At 44.2% G+C, this 18,973-nt stretch overlaps 2 protein-coding genes across 6 annotated transcripts in view; one reads left to right on the forward strand and one right to left on the reverse strand.

Annotated features, from left to right (window-relative positions):
* Positions 1-18,973, reverse strand: part of LOC117143311 (zinc finger protein rotund) — a 36,872-nt gene that overhangs the window by 15,053 nt on the left and 2,846 nt on the right. For 3 of the 5 annotated variants that reach the window (XM_033307947.1, XM_033307946.1, XM_033307948.1), the window contains exons 3-7: positions 12,697-13,236; positions 7,841-7,942; positions 6,541-6,580; positions 4,575-4,625; positions 4,075-4,355 (exon numbers count right to left, since the gene is read on the reverse strand). In XM_033307947.1, coding sequence (XP_033163838.1) covers positions 4,075-4,355; positions 4,575-4,625; positions 6,541-6,580; positions 7,841-7,942; positions 12,697-13,236 — 1,014 coding nt within the window. Of the gene's footprint in view, positions 1-4,074; positions 4,356-4,574; positions 4,626-6,540; positions 6,581-7,840; positions 7,943-12,696; positions 13,237-13,806; positions 14,236-18,973 lie in introns of those variants that run through there. The other 2 variants (XM_033307949.1, XM_033307950.1) reach the window with 1 other exon arrangement.
* On the forward strand, positions 16,596-16,959 carry LOC117143313. The gene is given in 2 exon segments (XM_033307956.1): positions 16,596-16,892; positions 16,894-16,959. Coding segments are annotated over 2 exon segments (363 nt in total).

The following is an 18,973-nucleotide window of genomic DNA, read 5'->3' on the forward strand; positions in this document are numbered from 1 at the left end:
TCAGTATATAATATGAAATTCGGCTAATGAAATAAAAATCCTGGCCAAAATCTTATTCGCACCACATAAATAATCTAGCATGGCCCTGAGCGACGTTATCGCAAAACTATATATTTCGAGTATTGAAACATTAATAAACATTTTTAATTGAATTTGCAATTTTTTTCGCCGAACGTTGATTAATTCCCAACCGTTGAAAACATGTAAAAAATTAATAATTTCCATTTCCCATATTTATGTTTCTTTGAAGCGTAAACCAAAGCACAAAGTAAAATATTTTGCCGCGAACACATATAAATAAGTTAAAGCGCCAAGAAAAAAGTTAGCATTTTAAAAACAATTTGGAGAGTGCCGTGCAAAAAAGTGCGGCCATTAAATGCAAAAAACAAGCAAAGCAAAACAGAACTCGAATGCACTGGACGAGTGCATAAATAGACTCACTCCCAATATCAGTCGATCCGATCCCAAGCCAGTACTGGTACATACATGGTCCAAATAATGTATAATACAATCAAAAACAAACACAAAGCGAGACGGCAAGCGTGTGCGAGCAGTGGCAAACGAGCACTGCAGTGGCCGGGAGGGAAGAGCATTTGCAGTGCGCTTCTGTTGCTAACCGCCAGAAATATCAAATGGGCTGGCAATTGTTGCACTGCAACGTCGCCCGTTAACGTTAACCAAATGCTAATGCCAAAGGCCACAAAACGCAGGCACGCACACCAGCGCGCTTTTTAGGGGCAGTTCGCGCCAATACCGTGTCAGAAAAATGCAGCGAAAAAATGCAAAAATAAATAGGCAAAACAAAAATAAAAATAGTTTACATAATTCATGTATTATATCGGATCACATTTTAATGCCCGCCGCCGCGCCACTCTGCATGTGTGCGTGCGTGTGTGTGTGTGTGTGCGTACGTGAGCGTGTGCGGAAAACATTGCCTACTTGGGGGCGCGAGTTAAAATTGTTTAACAAATGGCATGACTGCAATGTATGTGAGTGTGCGTGGCTTGTTTGTGTGCGCCTGCATAATTCGCGTGCAGTTTTTGCTTTTTTAAGACTTTTTAGCCTATTTTTATTGTTAATTAAATGAGGGGAATAACAGACACAGTCCACCGAAGTGGAGCGTGTGTGTGTGTGGGCCGCGCTCGCGTGCCTGTGTGTGTGCGTGTGTTTGTTTTGATGTGCGCAACAAATTTGTGCAATTTTTCTATTTTTGTCGGCAGTTTTTCACCCGCTCGGGCATTTTCCGCTCGTTGTTCGCATGTAATTCACTAATTGATAGTGTGAGCTTGCCCCAAACCGCCACGCACCCTCCCGGGCGCGCCCCCCGCCCCGCTGACCACTTGTGTAATTGTGTTAGTGCCTGCCACACATGAGCTCACACAAAGTTGAAAGCGCAGCAAAGAATAATGGAAAAAAGTAAATGCAAATGTCAAACAAAACTAAAAAATTGCAGTTAAAAATAGTAGGAAGCGTATTATGCGTGGCGAGGTGGAGCGGAAGAAAAACGGAAAACCAGAATCGCTCACCAATACTGGCACAGCGTGGTGCTAATAATAAGATAGGGTAAAAATCGCAGCGCACTTTTGCGTTTATTTCAGTTAATGCTGCTGCACTTTTTTGCCGCTTTGCTAGGCGTGTTCTATAATTTTATGTAAGCTTTGTGTCGGTCGCCCCAAACAAGTGGGCGCGGCATGTGGTCCATAAAAAGTTCCCTTTTTCCGTATTCTTCTCGCCGTTTTTTGTGGATAAGACAAATATTTTGTTGATGGTAAAAAAACTTTAAAAAATACATGTCCGTGATTAATTTTGTTTTTAAAGGATTTCAATTACAATAAGGACTTTCCTTGGGAAAACAAATATTTGCGTTGAGTTTGGAATGTTATTTGTGGAGTGTTTTAAAAAGCTTAAAAATATGCAGGGAATGCTGTGGGAAATTATTAAATACAGAATGCATTTTTCCGTTTTGGATTTAATGGTAAGGTCCTTAAAGCTTAATGTTTTTTTAGTTCTACGCGTTATCAAAAAGTCTGTATTCAATAAAGGCTCTTAGTTACTTATTTTAAAAATTATTTTAAAATAATGTGTGTTTTTCATTTGTCCTCTGCGGCAAAAGAACCGAAACAACCTCCTGACATGCGCCCCGAAATGGTGAACATAATTTTTGGTCAGCTGAAAAAACGGGTTGGAAAGAGCAATGCTGTGGCCCCCATCCCCGAGCCATCGGAAAAGGATGCATGGGAAGAGCAAGAGCAGAGCACACTAACATGATAGGCTGGCCGAAACTTCCACACACTCTCGCACTGACACACGAGAAATGTGGCCAGTTCCAGCTCAAAAGGTACAAAAAACTGAGAGGGGAGCTGCTGCACGACTTTTTTCATACGTACATACGAAAGTGCCAAGTGTAGTAATTCCAATTGAAGCTGGACTGGGCAACAACAAGCCGACTGCCAAAGTCCGGCAGCAGGAGCTGGATCGCTCGAGAAAAACAAAAAATGCGCAGTGTGGGTAATTAAAAAAGTAGCAGCAGCCGCTTTTGAGCGTAGAAACGCACTAATTTTCAGTAGTGCAGCTCACCCACACACACACACCCATGCAGAGCCGAACAGGGAGTACATGCATGTGCCAAAAAGAAGTACAAAATTGACACACTCACACAAGGACGAAGTGCACACACACTCACACACTAGCACGCATGCAGAGGGGCAAGAAAAAACGGAGAGCGTAGCATACTTTTAGGCATGCTGCTATTTCACTTTGTCCCGCACAAATGAACACCTCCGTCCATGTTGGCCCTCTGGCACCCTTTCGGCACCATCACCCCTTGGCAGCCCACCTACAACCCCATTCTACACCCCCTTAATCACCCCTTTTCTGTGGCTGTGTGCGTGCTGGCACCGCTCATCAGCGCTGCAAATGTTGTTAGCCTCGCACCGCAATTTGCGGCATTGTGGGTGTGGCATATCAGCCGGACACATCATTCGTCCGAAAATGTTCGTTGTCAATACTGCTGTTCTTCGAGAATAAAACAAAAGGCGCGGAAATAGTCTACTTAACATAAATGCTGGAAGGGAATACTATTTTCGGAGGTTCACAGGTGTTCTTTGGGCTATGGTTAAACTAAGTTTCATGTAATATTCACAAAATCGAAGCGAATTGAAAGTGAGCCCAGACAAGATATCTCTGTTGAGGATCGGCCCACCGGTATGGAATCTCACGCATATCGATGACCCACAAGGATTCTTGGACAACAGCTCTTCTCTGACAGCTGGCACCTGCCCCGGTTCAGGCCACAAATAACCGTTAAAAAACAATAAGCTCAATTAGCAGCAATCAACGCAGGCCGTGGACGCTGCACAATTGACATTTTACGAGCAACTGCAGCTGTTGGTTCAGGGGTTTTGGCCTGGCTTTCAGCCACGGCTTGAGTGTCAATGCAAGTGCATGGGGAGCCGCGAAAAAATGTGAGAAAACGAGGCAACATGATACGAGCCCTGGGCTAACTGCACTGAAAAACATATTAAAAGATTGGACAGGCTAACAAAAATAATCCAAAACATTGTTTGAATTTATTGATATGTTGCTGGTCAAAAAAGCAGGCCAACTTTGGATGCCAGACTATATAATATAATAGATTATTATCTGCAAGTAAGCAAAATTCTTCTAAGCTCAAGTTGGGCTTAAACTTATAAAACATATTAATTATAAAAGTAGTTACATGCTTGATGGCACATTCAAAATTCTTAGTTCATCTTTTTTATAAACGATCTTAATAAATCTGCATGTGAGTTATGACAGGATTTTCCCTCAGTGCGATTGAAATTCGAATCTTTTGTCGAGCTTAATCAAGTGGAAAATTGTAAACAAAAGCCGATGCCTTGCCGGGCTCTGCCAGAGCTTCGAATCCGGTTGGACACGATCCCCCTCGGTCACCCAATCTTACGGTCAACTGGTTCCTGCAGCGCCGTCGGCTCCGGCATAATTTAACAGTGGCCACCCTTAGCCTTGAGTTCCATTGCCAGCAGCAGGCATTTATCGAAGTATGAAAATCGAAACGGGCGCGGATGCACTCACCTGGGGGCACATTTTGCACTGATACTTGCGTCCACTCCCTCCGCCGGTGGCATGACCACCCGCCACCGAGGAGACACCGCCGGGTCCGCCCATTTTGCTGGCATTGATCGGCTGGGGCACCACCAGCAAAGCGGCCGCCGAAGCAGCTGCCACCGCCTGGTTGTGATGGTGGGCGGCGGCGACGGCGTGGTGGGAGCTGGCGCCCAGACTGGAATTTCCACCCACCGAGGCGCCACCGCCTCCTCCGCCAACTCCGTTGGATGCGCCCAGACCCAGGCCTCCTGCAACAGAAACAAATGGAAGTCGGTCAGGTACAGGATGCATGTGCACTAAACAGTATTAAAAATCGCACATTTGAATGGGAATGCAAAACATTTAAAACATTAGAAAGATATTTATGTTTAAAATGATCTATAAAACAAAACTGAACGGCATCGATGTTAATTTTCTTTAATAATTTTCCCAGAGCAGGTGAGTCATCCCCTCAACCATCAACTCACCTTGTCCGGTAACCGCATGATGCTCCAGACGATTGTCATCCAGAAAGTGACCTGCAAAGGCAATTGAGTTGTTGCATTTAGTTGTTGTGTGTCAGCGTAGTGGCGCCACGGCTTGGGGCAGCATTAGTGCTGCCCCACGGTTGTCCATCAAGTTCTTGTTCGGTCGACGGTCGTTTGGCGTCCGTTGAAGTTGCCGCCGCTGACGTTCACTCACGTTGGCCATGTCGCCACCTGACCACCTGAGCAACCCAGCTCCTGGCTGCCTGCTCTTTTTTCTAATTAAACTGAGACATTAGTTGGCCGCTCTGATTGCCACTGGGAAATCGCCCGAGGAGTTATGTGAAAATAGTTGCGCATTTGCCCGGGCTTTAGAATTTTTTCCGCGGCCCATTTGCGTGCAAAAATTGTGTGAATCCGTTAATGAGTTTGTCTGCCCGGCTCGATGGGCTAGGGGGGCGTAAAGGGTTGCCCAGGATTTCGGGGTAATCATCTAATTATGAACAATAAGCACAATAAGCGCTGGGTAAATTCCTCTGTAATCCGGCTTAGACAAACGAACTGAACCGAACCCAAGCAAACCAAAACCAAACCGAATAGCTCGGTTTCTGGGCGCCCCGCTGCTATGTCAAAAACATTTCTCTAATAAAGCATTTGCAGATAATTGCTGGGGCCGGTCCTCCGCCACTTCTGTGTTAATTACACGAGAGCTGGCCAGTGGCGCCAGCCGGAAAGTTCAGCTAATGAACAGTGGCCTGGAAGCTGAAGCTCTTCAGCGGCATTTCAAATGGACGACCGGCAATATGAGCCGGGCGCACCAGTAAAAGTTGCCTTATTGTTAATTTGTACAAGCAGAGTATCCGATCCGAGTACATCTACATCGAAGCTAACAATGTGGCCGATCGCTATCGCAACAAAGGCAACGGCAACAGCAACAGCAACCGTAGCAGCAACAACGACCTTATTGGCCAATTGCCTAGCGTTGACATTATCGCTCGGCGATCATTGCCGCCAACGTCAACGCCAACAAGCTCTGGGGGTCCAGGTCCAGATGCAGGCTTACCTTTTCCTTTTCCTTTACCTGGCCGGCCAGCCATCCGGATGGAAGTTGCTGCCGCAACTGCGCCTCCAAACAGGAGCGTGTTGCTGTCAATGTTGCTTGTTGCCGGTTGGTAGTTGCAAGTTGGCTGTTGCAGCAGCAACAATTGCGCTACCAGCGAGTCAGCCAGGCTAAAATGTTGTTTGCATTTTAGGAATTTATGTAAACATCTTGTAAGCATTCTGCGACTGTTGTTGCTGTTGCGGCTGTTAAAGGTCAATTTTGGGCTTATTTCGCTGCACTGAGAAAAATTAGAGCCAGCTAATCAGTCGGTAATAAAATATTAAACAAATACTAAATAATGTAAAATAAGTAATTACTGGATTTTAGATGGATTCACTCAGATATAGTAGTTGTTTAGTGATTGTTACTTCTATATTGCTAATCGTAGATTTTTAGATGGAATCATAGAAAGTAGAATTCGCTGTGGGGGTGTTTTTCTTAAAGTATTTACAATAAGCTTCTTTAATCGTGACCACCCTCTGTTTGAACATCTTAGATCTAATTATTTGTTTATTAGTGTATAAGGACCTGACATTAAATTTAAATTGGGTAATGCATTTGTTTTCAGTGTGACACTCCGTGGGAGTATGGGACCGGAGTGCATTGTCTTAGCGGCTTTTGTTCGGCGGCCCGCACGCGTTTTCCAATTTAGCTTTTGCATTCTTCGCCGAGTGAGTTTAGATCGGTATCTGGGAGATCTGCGGTTCGCGCGCCGCGATCTGAATCTTGGAAATTCGTGATTATCGGTCGGGCTGTTTTTGTGAGCAATTAATTAACAAGAGCATTGTTGTCAGTCAGGTTCGGTTCTGGGCAGATCAAGTGATCTGGTGGCTGCTTGGGATAGGTCCGCTGCTGACGGTGACTCACCTTTCTGCAGATTGTTGTGGTGGTGGTCGTTCATTTTGGCCTGAAAGGGAAAGGAGAACACGGATTGGCATTTAGTTAATGCGTCACTAGGCGGTCGCAGAAGTTCAGCGGCGTGGAAGAGCCAAAAGCAATTCAGTTAATTCGATTTGCAATTGAAGCTTCTAATCTGGCCAATCCACGGTAATTGCTTGTTGTCTAATGTCAATTCATAATTATTCCACACGCATTTAATTAACCCCATCAACGCAACATTATTATCAAATATTCATTCGCAAATGTGCAAAAGTGACCCCGCATCAAATGGCCATAAAACAATTTGGAGCGCTGTCAAAAATATTTATTCATTTCACAAATTTCCTAATGACTCGCCGCACGGCAACTCGCATTACAATGTCCAGCGAAAAGCGAATGCAGTTTTCCCTGTGAAAATCACGAATAACAAATGTTTTCGCCAGCTGTCTGTCAGGGCGATTCAAAGCTAAACAAGCGATAAATGAATTGAAAAGCAATTCGAATGCGTGACAAAACCAACAAACAGTCCAGATACATCAGTTCCACTGACGCCAAATATAAATAAAAATTCTAACCGCCGGCCAGCGAGAGTGATAGATGTGATAGAAATGGCAATGGCAATGGAAAAAATGTGGAGTGCGGAAAATAAGGAAAAGAGTTGTCTAAAAAATGCCACCGCTTTCGATTGCATGTAAATGCCAAATGTGGGTTAAAATCCTCCAGCCAGACATGACCTAGGACGACCGACGACCCGGCCTCCGTCGTCATCGATGCGATGCCAGAAAAATGGAAATCGAATAAAATAAACATGGCCCGCCGCCGCCGGCTGTGTCAAAAAATAAATGCCAGCCGGCTTTTTTCTAAACTATTTCCATATGCTTAGGTCGGGGGCGGGGTCGGGGAATCCCCGAATGCAACAAGAAAATATAAATACAAATATTGCAGCGGCGAAACAAAAGCAAAATCTAGTCTGGCTTTGGCCAGACACAGTGGGCAATGAAAGTAAATAAGCGTGCTGGGTGGTTAGATGGGTGGTTGCCTAGAAGGGTGGTTGGGTGGCTGGCTGGCTGGATGGATGGCTGCCTCGATGGGTGGTGCAGGAAGCGGAGAGCAAAACAAATCCAAAACGTTGGCGGCACGCGAGCTTAGAATTTGTTTTTATTTAGCCCCTACCAACGGGCGGGCCATAAAGTTATGCCAGTTTGTTTTACCACCGTTCGGATACGGATCTATAGATAAACATGCTATTGCCACAGCGAGGAGCGTTACCATTTAGCGGCCCACTTACCTCGTACTCCTGCTTCAGGGACATCGGATGATGCTCGCTGGCATGCTGATGACTGCGCGGCGTTGGCGGCCAAAGATTGTAATCGCTTATGTCTTTGGCATGCTGTGGTTGTTGCCGGTTGTTTAGCGGTTCGGATTCGTGGTCGTGTGTTTATGGCCGGCGTTTTGTTGGTCGATTACCCACATGTCACAGGACATGAAATAGAAAATGTATATCAAATTTTAGTGGGGCTTAAAAACCAATCATTTCACTTTCTAAGGTGACACTGAGTATAACGAGATGTCCTTTTACAAATTTTATTATTGAACACAAGCCAGATCGTAGCTCTTCATGGCTGCTGATTATTATTTCTGAATGTGCAATAAATATATTTTAATTTGGCAATTACTATGACTTTGTATGTGCTTATGTTGATTTCTCTGGCATTAGTAATTATATTGCATAAGACAGTTAGTTAATTTATCCAAATAATAGTGGGCTTCTTAGCTCAACTATTAACAAACATTTACAACAATAGCCAAGCGTTTTCAGAAATATATTGACCCCAAAATGTTGTGATCCTGTTGCGTAAAAAGCAAATTTGGCACTTAAATAATTTGTTTTAGGACAAGAGATAAATTCCTGAAAAAATGAATCGATTGGATAACTGTTTGTGTGACCTGAAATTCAAATCCACTTGACTGCATCATTTTTTCAAACACTCGCTACAAAATAAACATTCAGAGCGTGCCTAAATATAGTTTGCACTCTTGATCCATTGTAACAAGATCTCCGCTTGTGATGGGCTCAGCAAAAAATGGTGGAAAAAGGGCCTGCATGAATTGGAAACCGTCAAGAAAGTCGAACAAAAACAGAGTTGGCCAACGGCTCGAAATACTAATGCAAATAAATGTGAGTGCCAATTGAAATAGAAAACCGCGCTGCACACAATCGAGGTGTCAAAGCGACGGCGATGGTGAATGTCGACGAGAGCGACAAAAGTGCGGCGGCTTTTGGTGTTGGCCCAACTCAAAAACGTGAAAACGCAAAAAATCGGAGCAAAACAAAGCAGGCCAAAACGCAACTAAAAAAGTGTTGCATAGCGCAAGGGGAGTTGGCCACTGTGTGATAGGCCCACACACATGCGGGAGTGCGTGGGTGTGAACCGCTGAGCGTTAGCTTTGTTGCTTTAGTTGCCTTTTCTCTCTCACTCTCTCTCGCTATTGCTGGCTCCTCTTGGCCAACTCTGCACCGCACCCACTCCCTGCAGCCATGACTAGTTAGTAGGAGGGCTAAAACGAACACAGGAGCGGCAAAAAAGCGCGCAGAGACAGACACACACGCACAGACGCAGCTGCTGGTGCTGGTGCTGATGCTGATGAAGATGACCAGAGCCATGGACATGGCTGTGGACATGGACGGAAGTCCACTCTAACCAACAGCCCAGCACCAAATACAAGTCCAGCAGCAGCGACAACAACAGCAACAGGAAGGCGTCGCTTGGCCCACTCCCATTTTCCATTTCCGCCAAGTTCGGTTTGCAGCACGCAGCAAAACTGGACAGGATAAAAAAAGGAAGACATTTGCGAAACGCAAAAAAATGGCACAGCGCAGCAGCAGCTTTCTCTTTCGCCTCTGCTGCTGTCTCGCTCTGAAGCTTAAAAAAAAGAACAGAGCGGACAAAAACCAAAGAGTTTCTAGAGGAAAAAAATCAAAACAAATTTTTTAACCCCTTCGCCGGGCAGCTGGCAGCGACGTCGGCGTCGGGCTCGTTGGGGGTGGGGCAGATTGGGTGGCTTAGCCGCCTCTATGCAACGTTAAAAAGTGCAAAAAATTAGGCGGAAAACGTTAAAACATTTTTTCCCTTTGCAATTGCACGTCCTGACCATCCGACAGGACTCGCCAGGACCCCGAACCCAGTCCCCCAAGCGTGTTTTGCACAATGTAGCAACCTTTGCCGGGGGTTTTCGGTCCGGCTTGGTCTGGTCCGACTCCTCCTCATCCTCGCAAGACGTGGAGCGAAGTCCACCCGCACCCCTTCACCTTGGCTTAGCTGATCCTGCCCTGCCCCTCTACCTTGTGCATTCCATTTTTTTATTTTATTTCCTTCCTCTTCACATCTTTTTAGTCATGTTGCCACTGTCTGCTTCTATTGATTTTTTTCGCATTTAGTCGCTTAAAAAAAAACTAAATTTCTGCTTTTTTTCGTGTCCAAATGTTTGACCATCCGCACTTCTGTCTCATTTCTGCAATGCCCTTCGCAAAGGTTAAGACAGCTTGGCAATCCAGCAAGGACATTTTTGGGCATATAAGCTTTTAGAGATGTTTTCAAAGATGTTATTTTTAAAGTTTTGTCAAAATTGTTTATAAAAGAAGGAGAGATCTTGAACCTAGATTATTATAATTAATTTTAATGGATGCTCGAACTCCGAACGAATTCTTGAAGGGAATTTAAATCTTCGGCTATCCATCGATACCTTCACCTCTTGCCAGGTTTTTTTTGGTCGCCAAAGTGCAGCGGGAGCTCTGAGGTTAGAATATGTTGTCCCCGGTTCTTGTTGATTTTGTTGCTACACAAAAATTGTGTCCAACTTTGTTGCAATTACTTTAAAAAATTGAAGTTGCTTGCGGTTTTGGCGGTTCTGCTTTCCGTTCCATACAATTTTTTTTTTTTTCGACCTCGTACCAACTCCGTTCGCAATTCGACGTGCCGTGACTGGCCCCATTAGTCAGTTTTAGCCTGGGATACGAAATCGGACTCAAATCCAATCGTGGTTGGGAGCCAAAGGAGTAAGTGGTGTGGAGCGCGAGCGGGTTGTTTCACTTCGCTTTTCAATTTTCACTTTTTCGTTGACGGTTCTTTCCTCTAATTGAAGCGTAAGTATTAATTGCAAAGCTTTGTTTTCCAGCGCGCTGCGGTTGGCGGTTTCCCTTATGCGGCAGACGAGCTCGGAATATGTTTTAAGGATATATAATTCATTCGCGACTAACTAATCTGCTTGCATTCCGTGCTTTGGCGAAAATTAAGTGCAAAATTAATTAATGAGCTCCCCTACCAACTTGGCACCGCTTGTCTCGGCCAACTAATTTCGCTAATGCAAGTGACAACGGCAGCAAAAAATGCCGTGATTGTTGACGCAGCCAGTTGGCAAAGGGCAGATGGATGATGGCGAAAGGGATGGGCGACCATTGTTGAACTTTAAAAATTAATTAACTTCGAATATCCTTTAAGAAGCATGCGGGTGTAGCAAAGTTTTAAATGGGTTTCGCCAGGACTCGCTAACGAGTCCATTCAGCGGGGATGCTGGTTTGGGGTGGAGAGTCAAGGTGAACCTTTCTGCCTGGACACGTCGTCGTCCTTGGAGACAATCACTCTCCATTCAAAACAATAATTTCCCTGCTCCTTGAAAAAAAAGCGTTGGGAAACTCGCTGGAGCTCAATGAAAAGCAAAAAGCAAGAGGAAAACAAAGAAAGCCGAAGCAAAAAAAAACTGGAGGGTGAAAAACAAGACCAACAAAACAATGTTTAACGCGTCGCGCAAAGAAAAACTTGTTTACATCTTAAAAAACGCACAAAAAATGCAAAGAAAAAATTGTACGATTTTTTACACACCGTGGCACGCGAGCAGAGAAGAGCAGAGCGTTTTGCTGGAAACGGCAAAAGCAAAAAACAAAAAAAGGTAAAAAGGTCGAAGGAAGGGGAAACTCAAAAGGATTTTTTCAGCGTCGCGTCTGCTTTGAGAAATGGAAAGGGTTAAGGGTTCGGGAATAGGTGGAGTACAGTGGGGAGGGGCTGATTTGAGTTGGCCGAAACAGTTGTTGGCCCGAAGTTTTGCACAGTGAAAGTGCTGGCAAAAGCGGGGGGTTGGGTGTTGGGGGCTGCGATTTAGGGGTGGCCTCCACCGCTGCCCAGATGAGCTGCTGGAAGTGAAGGGGTGGCTGACAAATCACTGGAAATGGCCTGACCTGAAGCTGAGCCTCAGGGCTAAGGTCGTTGTCTTTGGCTAGGTATTAATTCCTTATTTTCAAAAAGCAATAAATAATTGGGAAACTTTAACTGTAACACCAAAATCAAAGACAATTAAACTTAAAGTGCAGACAAAAATTGATAGAATTAGTTGCAGCTAAGACTCCCATTTAATTTCTACAGGCAGCTATCACTCATTTAATTCACTTAGCCGGACAAGTTTGCTTGCATATTAATTATGGCGCAGCTTCATTGGTCTCTTGGAACCACGACTGCAGTGTCAAGTAGAAAAGTTTTCCATGCTCTACTTTCCCCCTTCTCCCAGCTGCAACCCACTGGCTTTATCTCGGAAAAGTTGCTCCATGACGAAGAAGACTGCAAGACAAACTTTAATGACAAGTCCAAAGTTTGTACACTGTCACAAAGCAATACTTTGGCTTAAATATATTTAATTACCAAAAGGAATTCATTCTAATTCTTAATTCATTATTTTCCGTCTCAGTATAAACTGTCTGTCACAATGTTGTAACAAAATAGTAACTTATTAGGAAGTTGAAAAAAATGTTCTTCCAGTTTTCATAGTAATCTTGCTCAAAACATCCTGATCTTTTCGTCTAACATACTTTTTATGTGAATTAAATATAATGGGTATGGATAAGAATAAAAAGCCATAAGATCAAAGATCAAATTTGTAGACTGTCAAACAAAAAGCATGGCAAATTTACTTAAACTGATTATTGTAGTTTCAACAAATTGTTAGTAGTTTCAAAAAATGATTGTTAGTTATCGTTAAATAACGTAAGACCTGTGATAGTTATTTTGATTTTTCAAAGAGGGATAAAATGAAGAAGCCAAACGCCCCACGAATTTTGCCCGCCCCCGTGAATCCAGTTATCCAGTTGATACTCACGTCAACGTTCCCGTTCCACATGTAGTGCATGCCTACGGCACCAGGATCGTGGTGCGTCTGGCCGGTCATGTGCTCGGCCATCACGGCGCTCATCCAGTGGACCAGGCCCTGGGTGGGATTCTGGCCCTGGACGCCGCCGATCGGCATGTTGGCAGCGGCGGCGGCGGCGGCAGCGGCGGCCACGGCAGCGGCCGTTGAATTCGAGTTAAGGTTGTGAGCCGGGTTGGGATCGGAGAGGGAGTTGGAGGTGGGGTTCTGGCCGGAGTTATTCTCCTGACTTTTGCACGTGGCAGCGGTGACCGCGTCCGGTTCTGATGGTGGTGACTTTATGGAGCTGCCAAAGTTTGAACGCGTCTGTGATGCGGGTTGGGCTTGATTCAAATTAATTGCGGACACTGAAGTCGCTTGGGTGGCGCTCGCCTCGTTGGGCGGAGTGGGTGGTGTTGTTGGGTGGTTGTTGTTGTGGCCGTTGCTGCTATGACTGACAACCTCGTTGTTGTTGCCGGTGGACCACGAGTAGCCGTTGTTGTTGTGCGGCTTCTGCAATGAAAAATGGTTTGTTGTCTGTGTGAAAAAGGGTTTCGTCAAATATTTAAAAATATCGAGTTGGCATGAAAAAAGAAACGAGTTTTTAATGGAATTCATACCGTATCGTAAGAGTCGTTATATGTTTCTACTTTCTAATCTAAGCATTTCGCATTCAGTGATGATATAGGAATCAATCAATACAAATCAATGGGTTTTAAACATATTGAGAAGATAACAATTCCTTATCCAAAGATCCAATGATCAATCGTAATCAATAGACAAAGGTTTTTGCCATATAAAATAATGATAATACTTTTGAGCTCTTAATTACTCCTCAAGTGACCGTATCATGTCGTTTAACTAGTACTGATAGAAACATTTAGTCTCATGCGACAATTAAGTTTTAATTGTGGGGCAAGGACTCTTTTTTAAGGGTTACTTCGTGTGCACACGAAGGAAGGGCCGACACAGGAAAGCCTTGTTTTATTTGTACTTATCTGCATCCCAAAATAATCAAAATTAAACCCCTTGAAATCCCATTTATGACCCCTCATTTACTTCCACACATATTCCCATACTAACACTCGGCGTTGGGTTCTCTGCGATGATGGGTTTCTGCTCCTCATGTCCGACGGCTTCCGGCGCCCCGTTCTCCTGGTCCTGCTCTTCAATCTCCGTCTTCACTTGACCATTCTCCGGAGCACAAGCGGTTCCCGCAGCTGCCGTGGAAAAAAGCAAGTGGCGACCTGAGGTGGGTGACAAACTGGGGGCGGGACTGGGCGAGGGCGTGCCGGCGTAGAACTTGTGCTGCTGTTGCTGCTGCAGAACGGCGCTGGCGAGCAGGCTCTTGTAGAATTCGGCGGGCATCAGGAAGGGCGAGGGGGCGGGTGTGCCGGGCGTGGGCGGCCCAAGGGCGCCCATGTAGCCCCCACGCTTCAGCTGATCCTTCAGCATGTCCATGTCCGAATGGCTGTATTTGCCAATGAGTTCGTGCATGACAACCAACTTCGGTGGAGCCCAAATGTAGGCAGCGCTTTTTACTCCTCCTCCTGGACAATTTCACTTTCGAACGGGAAAGCCCCCGCTTACAGCCGTGTATCTAACTACAGTTTGTTTGATTTTCCACACACACAAACATTTCACGTTGAAAAAAGTGGGCGGAACAGCAAACAAAAAGTTTGCAACCAAATCTGATGTCTTTTTATTTGGGCTTAACTTTTATTTCATTTTAGATGGCGGTAGCGGAGTGCACTTTAGAAACTTTCCCCGCTCTTTTTTAGATGCACACTAAATTGAAACAAATAGAAATGATTTGCCACCAGAAACTTGCCAGCGACGACCTTGAAAAGTTTTGCTGGCTGCCAGTTTGCTATTTTTGGAGCATTTTTTTTATTTGATTTTATGGTTGTGCTGCTCGTGATGGACATCTGTAGCAATCCTTTTTACTTGCATATGCTGACCAATTTGTTTTTTTCGGCTTGATGTTTTGTTTATTGTTTAGTAAACACTTTGTCGGTTCTCGGCGCTCGTTGTCTCTGCGTTTTGATTTATTTGCTCAGCTGTGGGGTTTTGTTTACTTTTCATCTATGATTGTTTCATTTTGTGGCTGGAGTTTAGGTTTTGTTTTGTTTGTTGCGATTTCCACTAGGTGGGTGAGTGTTAAGTTAGTCGTCAAGTGGTGAGTTTTTATTCGCGTTTTCCGGCATATTTATTGTGAATTCAATTTCTCAGCAGTTTGTTATTATTTAAGAGATTATTTTTCGGTTGATAAATATTTTATTTACTTATTTGAAAGAGCGAAATATGAATATATTTCACTTGTATACTAAATGTAGTTTGCACTGGGTGATAGGAACTTTGCGTTGCAGTTTTACACTTTACGGAGTTTACATGATTTATCCCTATTTTTGCACTTTCGTTTAGGAACTTTATTCGTAAAATCCTTTATTTAACTTCGCGTTAACATGGCTTATCTTTTTTTAACTTTTCACATAAAAAGGAACTTTATTCAATGCCATCGTGGTGTTCAATGACATCCTGGTGTTGGCACTGCTTTGGTATTGCGTATACGCCTCGTTGACCGGTGTTCATATTACGTATACGGGGCTTAAAGCTGCAGCTAACTATGTACCGCATTTTTCCTCATTTCATGCTGATAAGAAAAGATTTGAGAGTGAGTGCTTGCTAGTTGGTCTCCCGGGTGAGCTTGTGTTGGCTCCCGTCCGTCCGGCTGTCCGCCCGTCCGGATGTCTTGTCCGTGAGTCCGTCTACGTCTCCGTCCGTCAGCGAGCGTGGGATAACCTGCAACAACTGAGGAGCCCAACTGGAAGCCAAAGTGCAGCAGCTCAAGGCAAAAGAAAATGGCGAGCGCGCGCGAATGTTTTATACATACAAGTCCGCACACATACACTATCACACACACACACAAACATGAAGGAATATGGTGTGTGTGTGTGTGCGTTAACTGAGACTCTTGTGTGTTGTGACTGTTTTGTTGCTCCTCTCAACCTTCCTCCTGCTGCAGTTTTTGTTATATCTGGCCCTTTTTCATTTTATAATTCCCCCTGCTCGCTCCTTTTTATATGCACACTGCCCGTTATAAAGACATACATTTGCAGTTTCAGCGCGCACTGCAGCATTTTCTTGTAAGAAAAGCGAAAAATGGGGAAAAATAGAAAATAAAGCTGAATTTGCGCGACATGCGGCAGATCGGGGGGAAACGGGGAGAAGCGGCAGATTGGGTTTCTTTTATACGGTTTGCTCATGTTTGTGATTTTTATTATTTTGATTTCGCCTCGCCGTCTTCAAGCGGCGCTTATATGTGTGTGTGTGTGCTGCACATCCTATAATAGGTCCTGTGTGCCTGTTTTTCCTCAAAAAGACGTGCTTGCTGTAGGCGTAGACAAGAATAACAACGTTTGGCATTTTTTCCCATTTGGAGGTGCTTGAATGTTGGCAATATCCAAATCTACCTGCCAAAAATTAAAGTGGAATTCCCTTGGACTCTAACCACCTTTTAAAATATAGTAGTACTTTTGCAAAGCTGGTAAGCACTTAAAGGGAACAGAAGTTTCAATTATTTATTGGATGTCCTTTTGGGATCAGCTATGATAAGAGTTGTGACCTATTTTAATAGTTCAAGATAAGCATAATAAGCTGAATAGGATCTTTAGTTCTTTTTTATAGAGAACAGATAACATTTATATAGGGTCTTCCAACCTAACCAAATATCGATAATTGAAGAACGCGTTAGTCGTTTAAGTCATGTCTTTGTCCTTAATATTCTGGATGTCAGTAGATTTCAGATATGTACAAATTCATCCCCAAAAAACCAGCCCGGTTATCCTAATTGGAGTTTTTCAGCCCTCGTCATGATGCGGCGCCATCTCGCGTACGGTGGCCGCAACTCTCGGCCGCAAAAGGACACGGACACGGTTACGGACGCGGATGCGGATGCGGATGTGGACACGGACACGGACGCGAGCGTGAGCGCGGCACCGCGACCAATAGATTTGGCCAAGCCCAAGCGAACTGAAGACAACGAGAGTTGCAGCCCGCCAAAGGCAACAAACCCAGGACCACATGCAACAATCGCAGCTACTGCGACGCCGACTGCGGCTGAGACGCCGGCCGAGACTGCGACTGCGGCAGAGGCGGCGACTGGTGGAAAAAAGGAAAACAGACAGAGCGGAAGCGAGCTCCGGCGACTTATGGCCATGTTTGTTGTACGGGTAAGTAGCAGCAGGAGCTGTGGAAAGCAGCAGCGAAATGGCGCGCGCGAAAAGGAAACTCAAGAAGTAGAGCTCGGAAAAGCAGCAGTAACAAACACGCACACATACACACACTCGGACATAAAAAAGCCAAGTAAAAGCTTATTTTTTCTTGCACATGAAGGAAAAAAACGCCAGCAAACTGAAAGAAATACATTGCAGGCGTCGAGCAAAAACGAAATAATAACAAAAAGTTGTAAAAGAAAAGCGAAACCGTGTGATGTCCTGGCACAAACACACAGCTACACTCGCACACACACACACACAGATACGAGCAGAGCAATATGCCGCGACGACACATCGAAGAAAGGATAAAAACATTCAGCGCTGCCAGCTTCGCAGTCGGCGTCGCTGCCTCTGCCGGAGTCGCTGCTCGAGGATGACTGCGGATATATATCCTTCTGCTGCCACTGCCACTGCTCAACTCAGCGCCCTCCTGGCCCCGTTAACATTTCACGAGCGCCAATTTCTTTCCTTCATTTTGTTTATATTATTTCCCTTCTTCTTACTAGTTTTTCCCCAGCTCAGCTGAAGCCCGTTGTTTGTTTGTTACCGCTTGCTGTGCAATTTCTCTGAATGATTTTCTATTTTCCGCTGCAATTTCCCCCCTCAAGTTAAGTTTCGTCTGTGCGGCAGGAAAAACCATTGAATAATATTCCCCTTGTTTGATCCAAGTATATCAAAGAGTAAATTGAAAGATGCTTATAGATCGAAGTCGAAAAGTGGGGGATCGAATCTTATTAAGAACTATTTTAGTTCTAGGAACCTGGATAGAAGCAAACTGAACTATATCTAATAGAATAATAAATAAATCTTAAAAGTATGTTATTGAGCTTGCCATGAATTATTATCTATATATAATTGTTCTAATACTTATGTATTATTTAATTAAAATAAAAAATGTTCTTGTATCATTTCAACCCCAATTGAATTGTTTCATTTTCTTAAGCCATAATATATATATATTCTGGAAAACTTTTAATCTATACTAAGATAGACTTTCTAGCAACGCTCGTCTAAGCCGATTTGCTTATAAGAAGTACGAGGGACCAGTATCAGGACCCTTTAAAAAGCGGCAGTATCAGCGCAGAGGAATTGCATTTGCAGCGCAGCCTGCGTCGCAGTCGGCGTCGGAAAAAGTGCAAGGCGTCGGATGGGGTCCCCAAACTAAATCCTGTCCAGGAGCATATGTTTTTATGTGCATGTGCTGGCTGCTTGGCTTGTTTTCTTTTTATGTTCAAGGATTTCCAGCTGCCCTTTGCTGGCATTCACGCACACACATACACACATGTGTTTGGATGTGTGGGCGAAATGTCCTGATAAGCGTAAGGAACGTGCGTCCATTTTGCATCGCCAGCAGCAGAAGGAAATGATATTGCCCTTTAAGATGCATTAAAAGCTCAGAGAAGGTTTGAAAAAATGGTTTCGTCTGGGTAATTGAAATGTATTTTTTCGAATTTCTGCACACGAGAAACTCATATGAAATACCATCAATTTATAACGAAATATATATGAGAAATTTTAAAAAACTAACAGTAACAAGTTTATATGTATATAGAACTTTAAAGCAAAATATCTGGAATGCTATGAAATTAAAAAAATCAATCATATTTTGATTTCCTTAAATTATTCAACTCCACAGGCTGTCATCTAGCTCTTAAACTTCGCAGGGCCACCTGTTGATTTGCATTAATATCCTTTCAGCCACTTGAAGCCATCATGTCAATCTCCATTAGACTGGGAAAAGCTTTGAAAGCCAGGCAATTATGGGATATCCTGTGCACGAACCAAGCCGACAAAAAGTGGTGTCCTTTGGGCCGCCTGAAAAAGCGACGCTAAAGCTTGAGCGTTTTTCCCTAACAACCCACTCGAAACTAGAGCTCTCTCCTTTTTGCGGCGCTCTTGCTTTCCCCAAAGAGAGGAAGAGAGAGCTCTTTCTCGCGCTCTTCGAGTTGGGGGCGTGTTTGTTTTCCTGTTTT

The sequence above is a fragment of the Drosophila mauritiana genome, chromosome 3R (genome assembly GCF_004382145.1).
Source record: "Drosophila mauritiana strain mau12 chromosome 3R, ASM438214v1, whole genome shotgun sequence".
In the NCBI taxonomy this organism is placed as follows: domain Eukaryota; kingdom Metazoa; phylum Arthropoda; class Insecta; order Diptera; family Drosophilidae; genus Drosophila; species Drosophila mauritiana.